The 24,575-nt window shown below is 39.8% G+C and overlaps 1 protein-coding gene across 1 annotated transcript in view; it reads right to left on the reverse strand.

Moving 5' to 3' along the window:
- Positions 1-24,575, reverse strand: part of KLF12 (KLF transcription factor 12) — a 362,353-nt gene that overhangs the window by 122,180 nt on the left and 215,598 nt on the right. Inside the window, exon 4 of the mRNA XM_077806931.1 lies at positions 1,771-2,314. Coding sequence (XP_077663057.1) covers positions 1,771-2,314 — 544 coding nt within the window. The remainder of the gene's footprint in view (positions 1-1,770; positions 2,315-24,575) is intronic.

The raw sequence follows: 24,575 nt of genomic DNA on the forward strand, positions 1-24,575 counted from the left end.
CTCAGAACAAAAAACAGATATATTCTGAGTTAGTTTTGCATGTTCTGAGCCTATAAAGAGGATAAGTTCCATTTTTAGAAGAGGCTTGGCTAGTTGACTTCCATACCAAAGCTAGGGGACTGAGGCAATGGGAGGGGAAAAGCAAAGATTTATGTACAACATGATGCTACTAAAAAACATAAAACCCCACTATTAACATCAAACATAATAATATTACACCAGAAATAGACAGAAGAGTCAAAAGACACAATCCTTTGGGACTGACTGCATGAATCTCTTAATTAAGCAATAAGAAACTCTAGGGATATTACAAAGCATAATGCTAAATGCTTTTCCGTCTCATGAGCCCTAAAAGTGAGATTAAAATATTAATACTCTCCCCTTCAGCTTGGAGCAACAGCTCATTTGGGTGTGGGGGGGTGCGGAAATGTGTCCATGTTCTACTTAGCAACATTCAATGATCCTTGATTCTAGCCTCCCTCATGTTCCCACCATTACCACTAATATCTTATGAAGCACCAAACACCACAGTATCTAGACAGAGGTGGCCAACCTGTGGTCCGCATGCAGCCCATCAGGGTAATCGGATTCCAGGCCGTGAGACATCTTGCTGACATTGACCGTCCACAGGCACGGCCCACCGTAGCTCCCAGTGGCCGCGGTTCGCCGTTCCTGGCCAATGGGAGCTGTGAGAAGCGGCAGCCAGCACTCCCCTGCGGCCCGCGCTGCTTCCCAAAGCTCCCGTTGGCCAGGAACAGTGAACCGCGGCCACTGGGAGCTGTGGGAGGGCCATGCCTGAGGACAGTAAACGTCAGCAAAATGTTTCACGGCCTGAAAACATATTACCCTGATGGGCCACCCTTCTCCTGTCTCCCTTCCTCCCCACATCTCATCAAAACTACTCCTCTTCTGCTCTCCCAATTCCTTATATTTCTACTTCACCTATAACTTCCGTGTCATTTTCTTGCTCTCTCCCTTTGCCCTTACAAATCTTCAGCTCTTCTCCACTCTCATTTTCCTCCTCTTTGGAGATCTTTCTCAATGCAGGCCCATTGTTCAGCCCGCACTCTCCTCATGCATTCTCTCATACTTTCATGCATGCATCTTGGGTTCTATTTCCGTAAAACTGATTTGCACTATTCACATTCCCTGTTTTCTCCTTCCATTCTACTGTTCATTCTAACAGAAACAACCTGAGGCAGGGTCTCCCACTGGCCCTCCTTAAGATGAATGAAACCTGGCTCTATACCTTCCACTCCGCATCTGTCACTGGTTTTTGCTTTGGAGGCCTTTCCTTCTCATACTCCTGCAAAAGGGCTGTTCTCAAATTGAACCTCTCTTTGCCTCACTCCTTTGGTCCATTCCAATTATCTGTTTTCTCCCTGTCCTTCTGAGTGGCTTTTTACTACTTTCCCGTCCTCCTATTTCCTAATTTCAGTGCCAGGCACTCAAATACCAAAGTGATGATTATTAGTCATGATGGAAAAAATGTATCTCTGGTGCCACTCTATTGACTCCAATTAAGTTACACCAGGGATGAATCTGGCCCCATCTGTTCTTTAGTTTTAAGGTTTTTTAAATTTTGTGGTAAAATAAGCTTCAGCAGATGAAAAAAATAGGTTTATAAAGTTAACAATGTTTTCAAAAACAATATTATTCAGCTCCCACAGGTTAATTTATGCTTTACAATGTTGACCAGCCAACTTTACAGCTCCTGATATGCAAGTGGTTTCAAATGAGCCTGGGATATGCAAACCCAGCTTGTCTTACCTTTAACATGGCTTCTCCCATCCTCCAACAGCGGTACCACTATAGTGTTATTCATATTTCCCGGTGATCTCACAGCTGTGTAGACTACAGGTACCGACTGCACCACCACTGGAATGCGGTGCACGTGACTCATTTTGTTGGACTGTAAATTCATGGGGCTTGAAGGTGGTACTGGATGGATTATGTGCAAAAACTGCTGGCCTCCAACACCAGATGCAGAGGCCACAAGAGGGCCTGGAGTTAATACTGATGGCACAGATGCCGCTGAAGATACTGATGTTATTACCGTAGGGGAGGAAGCTGGCCGACTAGAAGAAGAAGAAGTTGAAGTAGAAGAAGGAGAGGAGGCTGATGCTGTCATGGAAACCGGTGAAGATGAGGTTGCTGTAGGGGATGACCTGGCTTTGTTTATTGACAAGTCCACTGGTTCAGTTTGTGTCTGGAAATGGTCTGTAGATAATGAATCCTCTGGGGGATCTGCCTTCATGTTATTGAGCAACAAGGGTACAGCTTCCATGTCTGGATAGTTGTGGACGTTTGGAGACTGCGAGGAGAAAAAAAGAAACGTTTATATTTTTAGTCGCCGATATTAAATATTTGGCTAAGACAATTTAAACATTTAATTGACAATGCACATTTAACATGCAGTTCACACTTGGTTCTTAAGGCCACTGGAGTTTTGTTTCTGTTCAATGTGGCAGCTCATGGCTGAAGGGGCAAAACATCAAAGTATATGGTGAAAAATATGTGTACTTCATCAGCAATATAAAATCCAACTAATATTTCCACATCATTGAATTGGAACAACATTTCTCTACTGGCTTACCATTAATAGTAGACAGGATTTGATTCCAGATTGCAACACTGCAAAATAACCTGTAAAAAGCAATTGCTGGGCTTTTTCAGACCTCAGTTAATCTAATAAAACTCTTTCATACAAAGATACAATTAGTAACCTTTCTGTGTGTTTCTTCTACATCTAGGCAGCTCAGAATACAGCCTCATAATCTCTAGAATGCTAGATATCTCAGAATATCATTGCTGATGAGCTAATAAGAAATGCCCAAAATCCATTGCTTCAGACACACTAACTAAGCCATTTTTGGCTGTGACATATGTTTCTTGTTTGATTTTAACTTAGCCTCTAGGTGCCTGAATTACCCATCCATAAAATGGGGATAACAATTCTTTTTTTTTTTTTTTTTTGCCCTCCCCATGCTCCCTTCACATATTTTTAAATGGTAAGATCTTTGGGTCAGGGATAGTCTCTCTATATATGTATGAATGATATGTACCTATGTATAAATGTACACCCATCTCTGTTGGGGCCTCCACATGCTATTGTAGTACAAATAATCAAAACAATATTATATGGATAATGAGAATAATGCACACTTCAATTCTACACACACATACAGGATAGAAAATACCATGCTTCAGGGCATACACCAATCACTGACTAACGTGGTTATAAAGAAATATTCTTAATGAGAAAATTATTCCATAATTGTCCACTATGTACTCTTGTGCCTTCCTTTGAAGCATCATCTGAACTATGTGGACCACTGGTCTGGGAATTTTTATGCTGATGTTGCGGTAAAGTGGTAAGTAGTTATAAGAATGGGACAGAGGAAAATGTATTTTTTTGACCATACAATTTACCACATTGAATCACAGACTCATAGATCTTAAGGTCAGAAGGGACCATCACGATCATCTAGTCTGACCTCCTGTACATTGCAGGCCACAGAACCTCACCCATTCCTGACAGTGAACACTTTTTAGCTCTTTTACTTTAAAAAAAAATGAAAATTACATACATGATGTAGCGCAGATTGGTTGCTACCACAATCATGTCACACAATTTGACAAGGTTAATCTCAGAACAGGGCTCTACATTTTATTGTGGTAGTTCTGACTAGTGTTTTGAAATAGCTGGCATGCTGAGACCCCTGCCTATCATATTGACCAGTACTGTCTCATTGTACTACCCCACTTGTCTCCACCTGTTATTTCTTGTCTTATACTTAGTCTGTAAATGTCTTTGGGCAGGTATTGTCCTTTTGTTCTGTGTTTATACAGTGCCTTGCACTAATGGGGTCCTAGTTCCTGTTTTTGTCTCCTAGTGCTACAGTAATACAAATAAGAAGTAACAATAGTAACAACAATAATTTCCACACAATTATACTGAACTAGGCTTCAACTGTGAAACTGCATTTGAAAACTTAACAAACCCCACAAGAATTTCCTGAAACAGAAATGAAAATCCTCACAAATCAAGAGGGTTTAACGACGTCTGTACTTCAGTAAATTCAGGATTCCAATAATTCATTTTAGCATTCATTGTAAGAGACAGCAGGATGCATTTGAAGCCACTGATGCTTTGGAAATCTTGTACGTAAAATAAAAATGGTACAGTCTCAAAAAGTACCCCCTATTTTGTTCGGGTGGATGGGAGCACATAGTTCTGCACCACTGCTCCCTGCTTGACACTGACCTACTCCAGAAAGAATCTGCCATGTTGTATGGATCTCTGTCTGCCATCGAGGACATTAATTGAGGTTGCAAAAAGCTCATATATCAATTGTGTTTGAATTCAAATTCTAAACATTAGATCATCATTATTTTCTGGAAATGTATGGTATGAACAAACATTTTCCACCAAGAAGTACTATTCTAGCCTTAAAAAAGCAGGAACTCTTTGAATGAGAAAATATATTAACCCACATTCTTACACAAGGTGGGGGGATAGCTGAATTCTCAGCATGTTATTTTTTAGCATCGCCCTAGAAATATAATTAACTATTGCCTTCCTGTCACTGAACAATGACTTTTACAGTTAAATTTAATTAATCTACCCACTTTTTATTCAGTAATGCAAACCGGAAAGGTCAGAATACCATCGCTAAAGGGATCAGAGGAAAATATAGTTTTAGCTGTCCATTCAGCTTATGAAGAATGTTGAATGAAAAGCCAATGGGGCTCTGTTCCAGCCCTGCCCTTAGTCACCTTTATCACATGAGCTGGTGATGTTGGGACCTAGCACTGAAAAACTGTTTGACATCTGGAAAGGACTTTTGCCATATGGCTACACTGCCAAATTGCTGGGTGGATTTTTTCACCTCTCATCAGGCATCCAGGGAGGTCTGGTTGGAGGGAGCGGGGAGTGTTCACTTAATGGTCACAACTTTGGCAGGTTCCAGTGCAGTCGGTGGGCTAAAAAAGGGTCTGATTACAGATCACTGTAACTCAGTGGGCTGCCTGGGTCTGACCCAGAGTACAACATGACATGGTGATGGGTGTGCCTCTTTGTCTCACACACAGCATTTGGCTGCGCTTATCTCATAGTTCCAGCCTCCAACATGGGGGTTCTTGGGTATGCCTCATGGTGTAGAACAGGCATTTCTTTCATACTCACCATCAGCATTTGTAGAGCTTGGGGCCTTGGTGCTCAGTTAACACTGGAACGGTCCAATTGGGTAGTTTGAGAAGTGGGTCCACATTGGTTAAGGGTTTTTACTAAAGTTACTGCCTCTGCATTTAACAATATTCTAGCGTACGTCTCGTCTCCCTTTTAAAACTTGAAATCAATACTTCCTATAGTGCTCTGCTTATAAATTTGCCAGTAACAAATACTACCAGGATCTTTATATGTATCAGCCCACTGCTACTAGATTGGAAAAGAAAGTGAATCTGACACATCATAAAAACAAAACAAACAAAACCACCCAAAAATCAAAAACATTATTGTGCATTTCAAGACTATTGTATAAATATGCTGGATGACACCTCATATCATGCTTTTCAAGCCTATCTACACAGAGTTCTACTTTGTCACCTTCCCACTGTTTCCCTGAATTTCACCTTTCCTTGCCATACTTTAGTCTATATTCTAAAGCTGTCTCCCATGTCTATTCAAATCATGTCGCCACTCCTTTGAATCTTTTCCTTGGTTCTTGTCTATATCTAAATGATGTAGGGCTTATAATTTCTGCACACCAAAGACACCTAACAGATCTGGGGAACCAGCAGAGGCTAAAAACTCTGCAGGACCAGAGAGATTCTTGGCTTCAGCAACACTTCTGGTGCTATACAACTTACAAGCTTCACAGGTTACTCAGCCCCAGTAAGACTGTCTACTCTTTGTGGAGTTTTTTTGCCCTGCCTGATGGAATTTATAAACTCCAGCAAAGAGCTGTCAGAATCTAAATTCCTCTTGCTCCCTGGCAACGTTCTCACCAGGACAAACGCGTTGTTATAATCTGCATCAAAAGTCCTTGATGAGGACAATGGAATAAACTAAGTTTAGAATTCACACACTGGCTTTGAGACAGGAAGTTAAAAAAAAAAAAAAAACAAGTCAGAAAACCTCCAATTATTTGAATTATCACATATCACACACACCTTGTCTGATTACCATCAAACTGTCCCTTGTTATTTTCCACATGCAGTGGAACTTAGCAGTTTCAGATAAAATTACTTTGTTTTGGCAAAATTAAAGGAGAGTAAAAATCAAACTTGTCCTGAAAAACAAGCCACAATCAACCACAATTGCTCCCTCAAAATGGGGCTCAGCCCTCTGTGCTGTCAGAATTAGGGTGGGCTTAAGTGCCATAGCTTTCAGCTCTGATTTTCATGCTTGGTGAGCAAGATTTAAATGACCAAGAATATCTCACTAAGGTTTTCCTAATGCTTCACTTTCAAAAGAAAAACATACTAGATTCCAAATAATGAAAATTACTTAGCATAGCACAAATAATTCTGCTTTAAGTAACACAATGATATACTTGGAACTCTTGTACAAGAAAAAAAATGCATGTAGAAAGATTGGATTTAAGGATGTTTAATCTGATAGCTCCGTTTTCCCTCATTAAAATGGAAATTTTTCCTACTTCTTCATACCTTTGGCAACAGCTCAGACTTGGAAATGGGAGAAGTGGTTTAAAAGGAAGAGAGATCCCTTTCCAAATAGCATTAATATTTAAACACAAGTTTAACAGTGGACACAAATACATTTCATTTTCAAATCACTTATGTTTAAACAATGTAGTTCCAAAGACTGAGTAAGCATTAAAGTTAGTTGTTAATTCCACCTCCATTCCCAAGACTCACAGAAGAAGTACCAAAGGACTTCTCCACTGGCACTGAAGGAAGGCTGGTGACTACTTCTTTTGAAAGCCAATGTTATTTAGGGCTTGGCTACACTTGCAAGTTAGAGCGCATTAAAGCAGCCTCAGACGCCCTAACTCCCGATGTGTCCACATTGGCAAGGTACAGAGAGCGCCTGGACTCTGCAGCTGGAGCGCTCCTGGTAATCCACCTCCACGAGAAGCATAAAGCTTGCTGTGCCCCGGTGAATAAGGTGTTGCATTACAGTGCTGTGATTGGCCTCTGGAAACGTCCCATAATCCCCTGAAGTCAAGTGGCCACTCTTCTCATTGTTTTGAAATTGGCTACATGAATGTGAATATCCCCTTTCAAAGCTCTGTTTCTGACAGCCGGCTGCTTATCTGCTCCAGGACAAAGCAGCCATTAGCGCGGAATGCTACTGTTGTGAGAGGGTGGGTGGGTGGGTGTGTGCGGCGTGGGAGGGGGGAAGGGAGGTCTGCTACTGTCTGAACTTACAAGACAGCATGCTGACATGCTCTCAGCTCCCCAAAACACACTCCCTGTCACATTCCACCCCACCCCCATTTGAAAAGCATGTTGCAGCCACTTGGACACTGGGATAGCTACCACAATGCACTGCTCTTTGTGGAGTTGCAAGAGCTGCTAATGTGGCCATGCCAGTGCGCTTGCAGCTAACAGTGTAAACACACGGCAGCGCTTTCCCTGCTGCAGTCTCCGAAGACAGGTTTAACTCCCAGCGCTGTACATCTGCAAGTGTAGCCAGACCCTTAGACTAGGGGTTCTCAAACCGGGAGTCAGGACCCCTCAGGGGGTCACGAGGTTATTACATGGGGGGGGGGGGGTTTGCAAGCTGTCAGCCTCCACTCAAAACCCCGCTTTGCTTCCAGCGTTTATAATGGTGTTAAATATATAAAAAATTTTTTTTTAATTTATAAGGGGGGGGTCTCACTCAGAGACTTGCTATGTGAAAGGGCTCACCAGTACAAAAGTTTGAGAACCACTGCCTTAGACCATGGGCTGTCTGACAGATGAAAGGCAAAAGTGATACATTTCTTGAATGTGAAGCCTAATTCTCTTTGGCATTACTAAGATTATATCTACACTAGCAAGCTTACAGTGGCACAGCTGTACTGATGCAGCTGTGCTGCTGTAAAATCGCTTGTGTAGCTGCTCTATGCTGACTGGAGAGAGCTCTTCTGTCGATATACTGAAACCACCCCCAACGAGTTATGGTAGCTATGTCAGTGGGAGAACTCTTCCGCTGACATAGCACTGTCCACACTGGCGCTTCTGTCACTGTATCTTATGTGGCTTAGAGGAGTGTTTTTTTCACACCCCTGAGTGACACAAGTTTTATACTGAGAAAAGTGCTAGTGTAGACATAGCCTAACTCTACCTGCTGTCATTAATCCTTCCCCCCAAACCTGAATCAATAATGTATTCAAAAAACTAGATGTTCAGCATAGATGTATCATTTATATTTTAGTAGTATTATTAGATTGCTCCATTAAAGGGAGAAACTGAGAGAAATTCAATGCATGGTACAGTAATTTAGAGGTAGGGAACAAGGCAATGCTTCAAGAGAAACAAGAATCTACAAAAAGCATAAAACAATAATGGTGTTTGGCTTAGACTAGAATATTGTTTATCTACAGTACACAAAGCATATTTATAATATATTTCTGGACCCTGTACCTATACTTCAGTTTCAGGACAAAGGATAAAAACTTATAAATAAATGGCAGAAAATATCATAGAATCATACCAATTACTTCAGTGGGATTATTTGTGTAAGTAAGTACTACTGACATGAATGAAAGCTGCAAGGCTGGACAGTTAGTTCTTTTAATATTTCCTCATTATTCAATGCCTCCAGCTTCTGATCACTTTTGTTGTTCTTTTCTGAACTTCCTCGAACCTGTCTAGATCTGTATAGTACTGCAGTGCCCACAAATGACAATAATATTCAATGTGAAGTTTTAGTTGTGCTATATAGAGGGAGAACAATTACCTCTTGCTCTATTTTGTAAAGACTCTGTAGGTAGTCCAAAACTTTGGGTTGTGGGGTTTGTTTTGTTTTCTGTACCACTGGAAACTCATGTGTTCCAGTCCATTTCCACCCCAACATCTCTTTCAGCATTACTGGTTTTCAAGTTTCTCTTAATTCTAAACTCTCCAAGTTCCTTTTTATTTTTCGGACCTTAATGATATTTGCAAAACCTCCCAATTTAGAACATTTCTGAAACTCAAAATGTTGTTTATCTTCTGAGAAAGAACTGCAATAAATATGTTAGACAGTAGTGGACCTAATATTGATCCTTGGGGCACCTCACCAGAACCTCCCACAGTATCATACAGTGTCATTTATTGTTACCTTTATTTGAAATTTCCAGATATTTTTCAGTCCACATGAAAATGTTCCTAGACCAACCAATTCAAATTAATTCTGATGGCAAGATTTCATGATGCCTTCTATCAAATGGCATACTAAACTCCAAACAGTTTGCATCTACTACATTTTATCATCCACTACGTACAGGCAGGGCTGGTTGCAGCCCCTACTATGAAGGTTGTTCAACATTTCCCATTATATTATTATTTATTATTTGTGTTACTGTAACACCTAGAAGCTCCAGTCCTGGACCAGGACCCCATTAAATCTGGCTGAAATTTTCCAGGCTGCATTGTCTACCTCTGGCTGAATTTTATGGGAAAATTTCATCCAAAATTGGTGAGTCATTTCTGAGAATGAGGCTACTGAAAAATATCTTGTTCTCTCTATTACAAAATTCTGGAAACCTTTACTTTGAGACGCTCTGGTACTTCCATTATTTGGAGCAGGGACTTGAAATTTGGCAGAATGATAGCCTTTGTGTCAAGCATGTGCCTTTTGACCTCCCCATGAAAATCTACCCAGTTCTGGGAAACAAGCAATATCTTGTGGTTGAACTACACAGAAGGGTTTTAAAAAACTCTGTTGTATTTCATATAATACAACCAGTTCATTGTGTGACCTGAGAAAAGTCTCTTTGCCTCAGTTTTCAGTCAGCAAAACAGTATCACTAATATTCATCTACATTAAACATTACATGATTAATCCACATGAATCCCGTTTTATGTAGGTAAAGGCATATTCACCCCATTTCACAGATAGGCAAAGAATTTTAAGGAGTTTTCCCAAGATCACAAAGGGGATAAGTGTCAGAGCCAGAATCAGAACACCTTAATTCTTTGCTCTGTGCTCTTGTCATAAGACCATGCTTCTATTCTCTATTTTTTCCAGTTTTTATTTTTGAATAGTCAGTTAAATAAAAACAATCTAAAACAAAATCAATCAACACTCATAATAAATATTTTAATATTAGAATCTGATTTTACATAATTGTAATCTAATTTTGATTGTATGAAAATATCGCATTTATAATCTATGGTAGTCAGCAGTGATTTCTTATTTCTTATCATTTTCACTGCAAACTATAATATCCAGCTAAGCAACGGAACTAAAATTATCCTAAATATACATGTTTTAAAATATATGTTTAAAATATCCATTTATATTCCTGGGCATGTTACAAAAGAGAGGACTAAAGTGGCTTGGGTCATTTATCTGTTTTGCTTCGAACAGAGTAGCAGGGAACTCAAATAATCACCATAATGCTAGTCATGGATGAGTTTTGTTTCAGAGGATTGCTTTTAAGACAGGAAACATCACTTTATAAGAAGCTCTTCTTACTATCAACAACAGTTCAATAACTTCTCATTTCCTAACCCTACCTTAGCCCACTAACCAGCTTCAAAGTAAATCAAATTTCCTAAAATTAATTTAAACTTCACCAAAGAACTTGTCAATAACAAAGCATTACACAAAATAACAGATAAGCTGTCCAAAATTGTAAGGGATATAAGATGATTGTCTGATTGTATTCTGCGGCGTGCAAGTGTTAATTTAGTAGTTAGTTCTTTTATACTCCCTCATGGTAACATGCCAGACTATTGCTAAGTCATATACAGTAAGGTATCACTATCTGTCCCAAAGCTGAATATGCATAGGGTTACCAGATAGCAACTGTGAAAAAACGGGACAGGGGATGGGGGGTAATAGGCGCCTATATAAGAAAAGGTCCCAAAAAACGGGACTGTCCCTTTAAAAACAGGACATCTGGTCACCCTAAACATGCACATAGGCCCTGATTCAGCAAGGTACTTAATCACATATCTAACTTTAAGCATGAGTAATCCAGTGGGAATAAGCACATGGTTAACTTCCATGTAGATGCCAATCAGGAACATAGCACCTGATCCAAAGTGCATTGAAGATGGGAAAGGCTTTGGATCAGGCCCACAGACATCTTCTGCAAACATGGGGATATTGAAAGAAAAAGAGTTTATACTTTGCTTTTGATCTTCAATAAATATTCTATAAAGTATTTATTTAGTTATTTAATAAAATATTTGACAAATAGATCCTATATTCTGAGACATGCATATATATGTAATGCCCATATATAGTGCTAGGGCACAGTGAAATACAGGTAAATAGTTTTGCTTGCATGATTAGTATCTTAAGCTATTTACTAACTAGTGCACATAGAAAAGAAGTTCTGCAGCTTTACTGAAGTCATTCACCACACCCTAACCAAAATACTTTGCAGTATCATGTAATAGGTCAGAGAAAATGGGGCCTTTTATTCAGTGTTTATGCCATTTCTAGGAAACTAGGGCCAGATGGTCACAAGAGCCAAAGTTCCCACGTATGCATCAGCTGCAGCTCCCATTAGGGCCCTAAATGTGAGCAGCTGAAGTCTTTCAAAAGTTTGGCCCTTAAATATTTAAGGAACATTCAAGTGTCAGATGTAAGAGTTGGTCCAAACTCGCAGCTCTGCTGTTTTACTTACCTGTCTTGAGAGGAGTTCTGTGTTATGCTAAAAGCCTTTATATGTTTGTTTAGTATTCTTGAGTATAATGTAGCTTCAAAAGAAGCAGAAAAGGCCAGTAAGTTGTTATTATTATTTTAATTAATTATTAATAAATTATTATTATTATAAGGACAAAAAATCAAGACAAGCACATCAAATACATCGGTCTCTGGACAGATTTACGGGTGGTTCCCCTGAGATACAGCTACTGCTAGTCTTCTTGTTGACCTGTGGTTCCTGTTCCTAAGCTACTTTACAGCATTAATTAGTATAGGAAAATCAGACTATATTACGTATTAAATGGTAGAATTCATGCTTAGTTCTGCCCCCACTCTGAGCTAAAAATAATATCTTTAGTTTTAGTATATATGTAACCTTGAAGTCTGAATGTGAAAACTAAAGGCTGTGGATTACAGCTGTTTTACAAACGATTTGCTGTCTCATGAATTTGATTCAATAAGTCGAGCTCTTTACATTCTAATGAAACAGAGTAAGACTGTTGCTGACAAAAAACAATGTGTGAAAGCAGGCAAGGCTATGACTCCCCAGTGTTGCCACCTGGGGCAGGGCCACATGCAGATTGTGTCTATTAGGTCTTGCATTCATTTGAGAATTCTGATGTGATAATCACCCTTTGTTCCCTCTATCTTGTCTGTAACACACCTCACAACCATACGCAAATGTGCTCCCAATGGTGCACAGGTGTTATGACTGTTTGGACTACACTTGATTTCAAACAAGACTAATCACCATCTCCCTCCCTGTAAATTACTATCAGCACAACAACAATGTGGATAGGAATTGCTCCTCAATGGTGCAAATAATCCTCCTAATATCATTCCACAGCACGGCTTGCTGCTTAGATGGTTCATTTGATCTACTTTCTGCACTCCACTGCACAGGGGCAAATTCAATAGGTGCCGCTTATCTGCACAAACAGTGGTGGGCACAGTGAGGAGCTCATTTGTGTTATTTCCCAAGCAATCAATTTAGGAACACAGGAACTGCCACACCAGCAAAGAGCAGTGGTACATTATTTAGTATTCTGTCTCCAACAGTGACCAGTACCAGATGTTTCAGAGAAAGGTCAAAGTAACCACAAAATGGACAATTATGGTATAATCTGACTGTACGGGAAGTTTCATCCTAATCCCATTAGTTAGAAATTGGCTTTTACCCTGAGGCATGGAGGGTTTGTCTCCTCTTAATTTGAGGACTTTTTTTTTAAAAAAAATGTAACTGTGGATGCTCTCAATCATATGAATATCATATCTTCTTGAATCCTGGCAAGCTCTTGGCTTCAATAACATGTAGCAACGAATTCCAGGGGCTAATTGTGCATGGTTGAACAAAAAAGTATTTTCTTCTGTTTTGCTGCCTTTCACTTTCCTTTAATATCCCCTTATTATTGTAGTATGAGAAAAAGAAAACATGAATACTCTATCAAGCTTTTATTATTTTGTACACCTCTGTCACATCCCTTCTTACTCATCTCCTCTCTCTCTAAACAATACAGATCTTCCCCTGGTCACTTCAGAGCGAAGCCTTTCCATGTCTCCAATCATTTTCATCACCCATCTCTATATTTTTTTATGAGATACAATGGTCAGCTTACAGACCTGGGTCTCTGAGCCTCTATTGTTTGAGCTAATACGTCTAAAGCCAGGGATATGGGGTTCATTCCTCCCTGCTGACAGTCCAACAAGTGACCACAACTTCATACTGTTTCAGGTGGTAGCATGTCTCAGAGGAGACCGCCCTATGAGTGAAGTTCCAACTGGACTGAGGCAGATGTGCTGGTGAACATGAGCCTGGTCCTGCATCTACTGAAGCCAGTGGATAAATTCCCATTTTCTTCAGTGCATACAAGATGCGGCCCCATCTGAGGAGAGGAGGAGGTCTAGGCCCAACTGAATTCAGTCAGAAGGATCACTTGAATATAACCAAGTGACCAAGTATCCAGCTGAAATGGAGCGACAAGCTGTGAAAAGATTGTTTGTAATCCCCTAACAAGACCTTAAATAGAATGGTTCATAGTTTATATATACTCTGGTGGCCTTCGCAGACAGAAGATGTACGTCATCCTATTACATGGTAACAAGGTATTTGAAATACAAAGGCCTTTTCTTGGACTTCAATAAGTGGTTCTGAAAAAAACTTATTCCAGCTCAAACCAAATGATTTTGCAGCTTTAAACTGTAATTTATATTCAACTAATAACTAACTCATGAAATATAATAGATAGCTTTAGATTAGAATGTGATGGTGGGTTTATCACAATTCTCCTTCCATCCGTATTAATAAAATGACTTTGCCACATACAACATAGAACAATGGTGCCATTTTATTGGCCAAGGTCTATACCTTAGCTGGACATTACTATTTTATTATATTTAAAATCAGTTAACATTCATATAAAAATATCATTATCTGGACTCTACAAATCTAGTAACTGAATTCAGTGCTGGCCTAAGTGGATGCAACTCTAGTAAAGTAAATGGAAATGCACCCTCTTTGGTAGTAGTCAATTTTACACAGTGGAGTCTAACTTCATGAAGTGAGAGTGTAACATTTTCTATAATTTGCTTATATTCTTTTATGAACACTTAAGGCCATATTCTCCAGGCTACCTGAGCTCAATGAAAGATCGAAGGGGGTGGTGATGGGGGAGGGGAGGAGGGTGGAAAATGCCTAAAAAGCTGTTCTAATGTGTGCTACTGTCCTCAGCCCCCAGGGGTTATCAGCCAAGTTTAGGTGTGACCTTGCCACATCCCCTGCAACACGTGCTGAGAGAGATATTGCCGAGACATTATGGTGGCTCACTGGCACATGATGACTCCCTACACAGGGAATGGATCTTCAAATAGTTGGTTAAGACAAAGCTGCCCCCTAATAAAAAGCTGTTCTAAGAGAACTGACAGCTGAAATAGTGGGACAGTTTGAAGTTGTCAAAGATTACTGCACATATGAAATCTGGTGATGAATGGTTAGATTTTTGTCTCATAGGAAGTGCAAACAAAGGAAGATTATTTGTTTAAACCAAACTTTGCACCTTACACTAATTACCTATCACTGAAAACATTGTATGCAGGTATTTTATAAGCTATATAAACCTTAATTTGAAATAACAAGCAACTTGCATAACATAAGACATACATTTAGGAGAAACCACAAATTTGGTATGTAAAACATAACTTGTGCTTTGCTTTCAGTTTACTTGAGTTCAAAGGGTTCACAGTGTATGTAACCATATTAATATTGTGATCATGGAAATACTGATTATACATTCAAAGCATGACATCTGCAATCATATCACATGCATTCCAAAGGAACAGAATGATCGTCAAAGATGGACATGTTTATCATTGTGAGACTAAGCCAGTTATCCAGGGTATATGGGTTCACTCTATAGCTCTTCAAAGATATAGAATATGTCTCAAGAAATAAATGCAGGGCTTGCTATAGCAATTGTGTATCAAAATGACAACAAATATGGTGACAGGGTCTTCTTGAAGTGGTGCTGTTAAGTTCAGTAAGCCTGTTGCTTGAAAGGTTATGAATGATGTGAGATTTTTCCAGTAAAGCCCTTTCTATATTAGTCCTTTCTAGTAAAAGAGCTAGCTCAGCAATTCTCAGACAGTGGGCCAGAGCTCTTTGGGGATGGGTGTCTGTGACAATTGTTCTGGAGTCTGCAAATAACATGTTCTTATGTGGCAAAAAGGGCTAATGTAATCCTTGGATGTATAAACTAGTGAATAGTGAGTAGGAGTAGGGAGTGATTTTACCTTTGTACATGGCATTCATGAGACCAATACTCGAGTACTGCATACAGTCCTGGTGTCTGCATTTTAAGAGAGGATGCTGAAAAGTAGGAGAGAGTGCAGAAAAGAACCACAAATATTACTCAAGGCTGAAGGAAATGCCTTACGGTGAGAGACAAAGAGCTCAATCTTTGTAGTTTATGACAAGGAATATTGAGAGGTGACTTGATTACAGTCTAAAAGCACCGTCACAGGGAGAAAACACCAGGTATTAAAGGGCTCTTTAATGTAGCAGAGAAAGGCTTCAGAAGAACCAATGCATAGAATTGGAAGCCAGACAAATTCAAATCAGAAAATCAGACACAAATTTTTAAAAGCGAGGATGATTGGATCAAACTATTAATGGAAGCAGTGATTTTCTATCTCTTGAAGTCTTCAAATTGTGACTGGATGCCTTTCCAGAAGATATGTTTTAGCCAAATACAAATTATGCTATAGTTAAACACAAATTATTGAGCTCAGTACAGGGGTAACTGTACTGAGATTTAGGGATCTGGGGCAAATATTGAGGCTTGGTCCTGCTTTGAGCAGGGGGTTGAACTAGATGACCTCCTGAGGTCCCTTCCAACCCTGATATTCTATGATCTACTGGTCCCTTCTGGCCTTAAACTTTATGTATCTATATATTTCTCCAAACAAAAATATTTATGTAAATAAACTCACAATAACAAGAAAGAACACAAAAGCCTAAAAGTCTTTATATGTCTGTGTTGCTCATCTGTTCGAAGTGCCATGAAACTCTGGTATGTTACTATTATTTATTATCTATGAAATCTACACAGGCAAAAATAAAACCTGACTGAATTGAAAAGTGGCTAGTTTGAGAGCCACTTGACTCATGTCTTTCTACAAGACGGGTCAATGTGTTTCTGAATTATTATTGTGAGGTTTGAGAGAAGCCCTCAGTTTAACCTAATCTCATGTGGGATGCTCACAAATAAATAGGATAAAATACTACACCTGAAGCCACTGGACCATAATAGATGGTACTGTGCATATAAAACAAATCAGCCAGAAAATATACTGATCAGGAAAGGGCTATAGCTGTCAATATATTTATTTTAATAAATCAAAATAAATAAAATAGAAATAAAGGTTCCTGTCCCAGCCTCTAAGCAGTTTTGGCAATTATTTAACAAAAAGCACAAATATGACAACAAATCATCCAGAAGCTTTTCCATACACTGGCTGTAACTAGCCAATTAGTAAGAAAAAACCCACACAGCCTACCCTCAAACAACAACCCTTCTTCAAAAGCCCTGGTGGGTTTGGCAAGGTTTCCTGAAGGTGAACAAGCTATTTCCAACACAAATAGAGGTGAGCTCCAAAGCTGATGGGCTCTCACTGAGAATGCCCTACCAGCAGTCTCCTTTCTCATGCACAGAGAGGTCCAGTGGCTGGGCTTACAGCTCTGGCTTTATTGAACTGAGAGAAAAAAAGACCATCACTGTGGTAGGCAGGTGCCCAGCTATGTAGGTTTATAGGTCAAAATCAAAACAACTTACGTTCTACCTGGAAACCTACAAGCAACCAACACAAATCATAGAACCCTTGTATCATTTACTTGCAGTGAGATACCTCATTGAACTCGTAGGCTGTCATATTCTGCATCAGTCTCCGAAAGGATCGAAGTATACGCCCAGCGTATAAGCACACTGAAGTGGACTAATCTTGAGGCACCAACGGCATACATGATGGAAGTGAAGTCAGCATCGCATAAGAAATAGCCACAATCTCCCAACCACACATAAAGAAAGAAGGGCATCCTTGTTACTGCTGAAACCTGATCATCCAGCAATTGAGTTCTAACTCACCTAACTCATAATCTGCACCACAAATAACAAATGAGGAGTGGGCAAACACCCTCAGTCAGCGGGACAGGCATAATCTTTGTCCTATCTTTTGGTTGCTTCCCTAAATCCACCAACATCATCACCGTTTTGGTTGGATTAAGCTTCAGCCAACAGTGCAGAAAAGCAACTCAGAATATGGGTTTAGTAAAAAGATAAAGAAGGAGGGGGAAATTGCATGATCCTATCATTTAAAAGAGAGTAAGAACACACACCAAATGAAGGAATAGTAATTTAACAAGGCACTACTTAGGAGCTTTTACAAGGCTCTAGAGTTAGAGCATATCAGGAATGCTGAATTTGAGCTTTAACTTGCTTTTTGCAGGAAAGATATATGGAGGTTACTTTGTGACCCTAAGAGCACCCAATCCCAGATGACAAAGTGTTTCCTTGTATGTAACAGTAAAACTCAGCTGACCTGACCTCACACACAATATACCTCACACACTGTTGTCATAGCTATTTAAAAGGAGTCTTGTAATGTATCATCTAAAAACTGGTAATACTACGGTTATTAATATCACTGTGAAATGTACGTTACAATCCTGTATGTGAAATTAGGGATATTCTCTGGTATGTTTTTGAGAGGGTTAAAAAAGGAGGCAAAAGAGTTTTTTTCCAGACAAAGAGGAACACAAAAACCTCTTTGGCTCAATGGCAAACTAAGCCAGGTGTAACCATAGACAAGGACAACAGGCTATTCATTTGCATCAGAGATTGCAGAAGATCATTTGCACTGTAAAATCATAGGAGACTGCAATATTAACATGACATCAGCTCCCTGGTGGACACAGCAAGCTCAGCTGAGCTGAGCCGAGCCCCCAGGAGGGCTTCCTGACTTTGAAGTCAAAGACAAACTTTGGGACTATGAGGAATTGTGAAAAAATGTTGAGGTATCCACCTCCCAAGGGAACAAAGAAACCAGCACTTTGCTTCTGTGAGAGTTGGATCCTGGCCTAAGTCCTTAAGAACTGTACATGAGGACTCACCCCGACTTGGACTAGTCGGAGAGGGATCTTTCTTCAGGGAGTAGATTTTGAAGAGGATCCGGTCCTTGTATTTGTGAGTGTCTCTCTTATTCTCACAAGAAGCCCTGGAAAAGAAACCTTTAGGCTCAAATGTTGTAGCCTTGGCTCCTGAGCTTGTGCTCAGAAAGGTTCTGCCCATCAACTGAACTCATTTTATAAGGGGTGATAAATGAAGTGGGAGGAACAACAGCATCCACTCCCAGTCTCTATTCAAGCCTAAGTTAATTGTATCCAGTTTGCAAATCACATCAGCCACACTAACAGAGGCTCATTCACCTGCACATGTACCAATGTGATATATGCCATCATGTGCCAGCAATGCCCCTCTGCCATGTCCCTGGAAAAATCATGGAGCAGGTCCTCAAGGAATCAATTCTGAAGCACTTAGAGGAGAGGAAAGTGATCAGGAACAGTCGGCATGGATTCACCAAGGGCAAGTCATGCCTGACTAATCTAATTGCCTTCTATGACGAGATAACTGGCTCTGTGGATGAGGGGAAAGCAGTGGACGTGTTATTCCTTGACTTTAGCAAAGCTTTTGACACGGTCTCCTACAGTATTCTTCCCAGCAAGTTAAAGAAGTATGGGTTGGATGAATGGACTATAAGGTGGATAGAAAGCTGGCTAGATCATCGGGCTCAACGGGTAGTGATCAATGGCTCCATGTCTAGTTGGCAGCCGGTATCAGGTGGAGTGCCCCAAGGGTCGGTCCTGGGGCCGGTTTTGTTCAATATCTTCATAAATGATCTGGAGGATGGTGTGGATTGCACTCTCAGCAAGTTTGCAGATGACACTAAACTGGGAGGAGAGGTACATATGCTGGAGGGTAGGGATAGAATACAGAGGGACCTAGACAAATTAGAGGATTGGGCCAAAAGAAATCTGATGAGGTTCAATAAGGACAAGTGCAGAATTCAGCATTTAGGACGGAAGGATCCCATGCACTGCTACAGACTAGGGACCGAATGGCTCGGCAGCAGTTCTGCAGAAAAGCACCTATGGGTTACAGTGGACGAGAAGCTGGAAATGAGTCAACAGTGTGACCTTGTTGCCAAGAAGGCCAATGGCATTTTGGGATGTATATGTAGGGGCATTGCCAGCAGATCGAGGGACGTGATCGTTCCCCTCTATTCGACATTGGTGAGGCTTCATCTGGAGTGCTGTGTCCAGTTTTGGGCCCCACACTACAAGAAGGATGTGGAAAAATTGGAAAGAGTCCAGCGGAGGGCAACAAAAATGATTAGGGGACTGGAACACATGACTTATGAGGAGAGGCTGAGGGAACTGGGATTGTTTAGTCTGCGGAAGAGAAGAATGAGGGGGGATTTGATAGCGGCTTTCAACTACCTGAAAGGGGGTTCCAAAGAGGATGGATCTAGACTGTTCTCAGTGGTAGCTGATGACAGAACAAGGAGAAATGGGCTCAAGTTGCAGTGGGGGAGGTTTAGGTTGGATATTAGGAAAAACTTTTTCACTAGGAGGGTGGTGAAACACTGGAATGTGTTACCTAGGGACGTGGTGGAATCTCCTTCCTTCGAAGTTTTTAAGGTCAGGCTTGACAAAGCCCTGGCTGGGATGATTTAGCTCGGGATTGGTCCTGCTTTGAGCAGGGGGTTGGACTAGATGACCTCCTGAGGTCCCTTCCAACCCTGATATTCTATGATTCTATGTACATTGGTCAAACTGGACAGTCTCTACGTAAAACAATAAATGGACACAAATCAGACGTCAAGAATTATAACATTCAAAAACCAGTCGGAGAACACTTCAATCTCTTCGGTCACTCGATTGCAGACCTAAAAGTTGCAATTCTTCAACAAAAAAAAAATTCAAAAACAGGCTCCAACGAGAGACTGCTGACTTGGAATTAATTTGTAAACTGGATACAATTAACATAGGCTTGAATAGAGACTGGGAGTGGATGGGTCATTACACAAAGTAAAACTATTTCCCCATGTTTATTCCACCCCCCACCGTTCCTCAGACGTTCTTGTCAACTGCTGGAAATGGCCCACCTTGATTATCACTACAAAAGGTTCATCCCACCCCTGCTCTCGTGCTGGTAATATCTCACCTTAAGTGATCACTCTCATTACAGTGTGTATGGTAACACCCATTGTTTCATGTTCTCTATGTATATAAATCTCCCCACTGTATTTTCCACTGAATGCATCTGATGAAGTGAGCTGTAGCTCAGGAAAACGTATGCTCAAATAAATTTGTTAGTCTCTAAGGTGCCACAAGTACTCCTTTTCTTTTTGCCAAGTATTGTATTCTATTCTGTTTTTATGTCTCGCCCATCATTGTGGAATCTCAGAGCCTTCCAAAAGTGTGTTTAATGATGTGATTAACATCTGACATATGTGGTTATTTCTCCCTTCCCTCTTCCTGAAGGCAAATTGTGATAGTTTAATTTTTTTTTTTTTTTTTGAGGTCTGCTATGCTATTTGTCCATGAAGGAACTAAGTCATAAAAAAGGAAAAATATGTAATTCATAATGTAACCCCAAGCCAGAATTGGGTGCTATCATCATATAAACAACAAAAAACTGAGAAAAAAACAACATTGGCATGGTTATGAAGTGAGCAGAGTGGATAATGTAATAATTCACAAAAATGGGATTGAGTGCAATGCAAAGGAAAAATGTATTGAGTCAAACATTAATTCCTGAACAATTCCTTATTTATGCATTATATTACATATATATTAAGGGCCAAATTCTGTTTTCAGTTACTTGTGCTTAAATTCATGCCAAGTTAAAACAAAAACTGAGAGCAGAATATGTCCCTAAGAAAGTATCACCACAACTTTATGGACATGCTGGTGGTGCGTGTGTGTTTTCTTATTTAAGAGAACGTTACAGCTAATATACTTACGTGTTGCTTGCAGAGCTGCCCATGACATTATGAAAAAGTGAAGTTCTTTTCATGAAAAATCTTCAAAAATGTTTAAATATGAAATGTAACAAAATATCCTTATTCCATAAAACACTATGGTTTTGCTCAATAACTGCTATTCATTTTAAATTGCAACATTAGAAAGGTTATCTGATCCATCTTTAATCCATGCAAAGTATGGCTAGAATCTACAATGATGGGGGCCCTGGAATTGTGTGTGATAAGACCAAACCAGTTAGCCGGGTTTTCTGTTTGTTTTGTGAATGCTCTGCCACAAAATGATCTCACGCTGTGTTTTGCCATTTAATTATGCTATGACCCATTGTTTAGTAATTGTTACTTACTGTACATTCAGTAAGATTATTTGCCCCCAAAGCCTTTGTGGTACCACACTATAATTTTTAGTTTATTCATTCATTTCCATATACTGTTGGCACTTGAAATATTAACTTCAGAGGTTCTTGCAGGGTTTTAGCAATTCTACTGAAACCATTAACAGTGAACTATGTACATAAGTGTTGATTCTGTGTCATAGATTTTCTAGTAGAGAGCTCAAGTAGGACATTGTGCCCTATAACTTCTTCCTCCCTATATCTTCCGCCCCTTCCCCCCCCTTCAGAATGACTGGGTGGTGTTTCGCCCTCTTTATCCTCACCCTACATCATGATGCTGCAAGAAAAGAATGATAATATGGCCCCCTGTCTGGAGCTACCTCATCCCTGGTCAGAGGGGTATGCCACTTAACCACTGCAATGATTAACTCATCTCCTCTTTCTCTTGACACCAGCTGCTTTTTGAAGAGTGAGGGAAGCAGCAAATGCTTAATATGGGAGAAAACTCATGACTCAGTATTTGGCAGTTACAATAAGCACAGTACTTATGTGAATGATGAGTCACCACTTTTCATCCCTGCCACATAGTGCTGGTACATTCACTTTGCAGAAAATCTCTTTTCCAGATGGCACTGGTGGCAGGACAACAAACATCCTTTCTGCTAGAATCAAGTCAAGAGATTATTACAACTAAACTTGAAAATATTACAATAGAGGTGGGTGGCTCATGGTCATCCATGGGTGCATAGCATATAGTAAGAAGTATAGTATATAATATTCACATATTCAATAGTAAGAAGAATACTTAGCATATATATAGTGCTTTTCATCTGGAGATCTCTAAGTGTTTGATAATGATCTGTATTTATCATTACTTCTATTTTACAGAGGGTGAAATTGAGAGACAGAGGTCCAGGGAACTGCCCAAAGTTATACAATGTGTCAATGATAGAACTACAAGTGGAACCCAGGTCTATCAAATACCAGTCCAGTCCCTTTCCCATTAGACCACACTGCCTCCCTTAGGGCTCCTCTTGATTACATCTTTTCTTCCTAGTTATGGTGTTATTCTGTAAGTACACAACAGTACAGTATGGTGGCTGCTGACCCCACATTTCCTTTCCCACGTGTTATTCTGATCAAAGGACAGATTCCAAGCTCATTCAAAAGCTTAAATGAACCATCCACTATTGCTTAAAAAAAAATCAAATGTGTATGTTGTACAGAATATTTGGAGACTTGAATAAGCAAAAAGACATTTATACATACTTATGTAACCCATTTGAGCTTCAGCTGTCCATGACTTTCTTTGCACTTCCACAGGATACTATTTGAATGAGACAGGACTATGGGAGGTTACAGTACCAGAATGCGCTATATGCTACCATATATAAAACTTTTATTCAGATTAGCACCAGAGTCCAACAGAAAAGTTTCCATGGCTGCAGGCCACGCAGTTTTAGCGATAAAAGTAAAAGAGCTTTTCGGTGGCGCTGGAGATTATTAGATTTTTCCTCCCTGTTCTTAAAAGTTCTGGTTTGTTTCAGAATCTAGGATTAGTTTAAGGTTTCAGCTAGCTCTTATTCGAGTCAATCTGAAAACAGATTTTTATTGCAGAGGTACCCACCATAAGAGCTACAGTATATACAGTATATGCAGTATATGCAGGCCAGTAACTCTTTCCCATAGTATTTTATCTGTGTCACAAATGATATCCCAGTAAAACAGTAACAGTTCCACTGATATTTTATCTTGATCTTTAGAACTGCAAAAATGTCAATGGACACATCCTATACACTTTAGATCCTACTTGACTTTGCATTCAGTTTGAATGAACCAAGGATCCCATTCAAGGTCAATGGAAGATTCCCCTTCACCATGCCAAAAGAGACATCTCATATTTCAAACACCTGCTTTGAATCAGAACTGAACTGTTACAGTAACAATCAATTCAATATTTTCTTTTTCATTCTTCCTTTAAATGAGACACTAACAAGGTTAGTTTTAACTTCAGTCAACAGTGGTCCCATCTATACAGGAATATCTTTAGCATAGGTTACATGTATTTCCAGCCTAAACCATTCATTCTAGGCTGCAAGGAATATTGAAGAAAAGTCCCGTTAGACCAGTGGTTCTTAACCTGGGGTGCACGCACCCCTGGGAGGTGTGAGATGCTCTTTCTGGGGGTGCGAGACATGCCAGATTTTTTGAGAAGATAAATCACTGAAAACACAAATTAAGCACAGGCATGTAAGTACAACTAGTTCATTTAATCAAACCTATGTATTTATTAACATTATACATTTTGTAACAATTACTGTAATATACAAACAAAAAATATATCTAGGTTTAAAGAACTGACCTACTTCAGCGATTTTTGATAAGGGGTGCGAGAATATATTTTGATTTTTGATAAGGGGTCCAAGAACATATTTTGAGAACCAAAGGGGTGCAGGCTGCAGTAAAGGTTAAGAACCACTGATTTAGACTAACAGTAAATAAACAAATAGCGCACATGACCCTGCTGTCAGGCTGCCATTGGGAGTCCCGTTGTTACTTGCAACCATGTGACCTCTGCATCTGTACATTAGGAGCGCAGGACATTTAATTTTCATTCTTGAACTTATGGATAGCCTGGGGATAGCCAAAGAACTAGAAATGATACTTCATATCATGTGTGGTACAAAGATTAAGTAAGCTCTACGCAGCGGGAACTATCCTTTAGTATACGTTTGTATAGCATTAAGTACAATGGGGCCAGCTAGGACAAGAAGAAAGCAGTGGAACTTCTTCAATTAGAGATTTTGAAAGGGATGAGGGGATTTTAATAA

The sequence above is a fragment of the Eretmochelys imbricata genome, chromosome 1 (genome assembly GCF_965152235.1).
Source record: "Eretmochelys imbricata isolate rEreImb1 chromosome 1, rEreImb1.hap1, whole genome shotgun sequence".
Classification (NCBI taxonomy): Eukaryota; Metazoa; Chordata; order Testudines; family Cheloniidae; genus Eretmochelys; species Eretmochelys imbricata.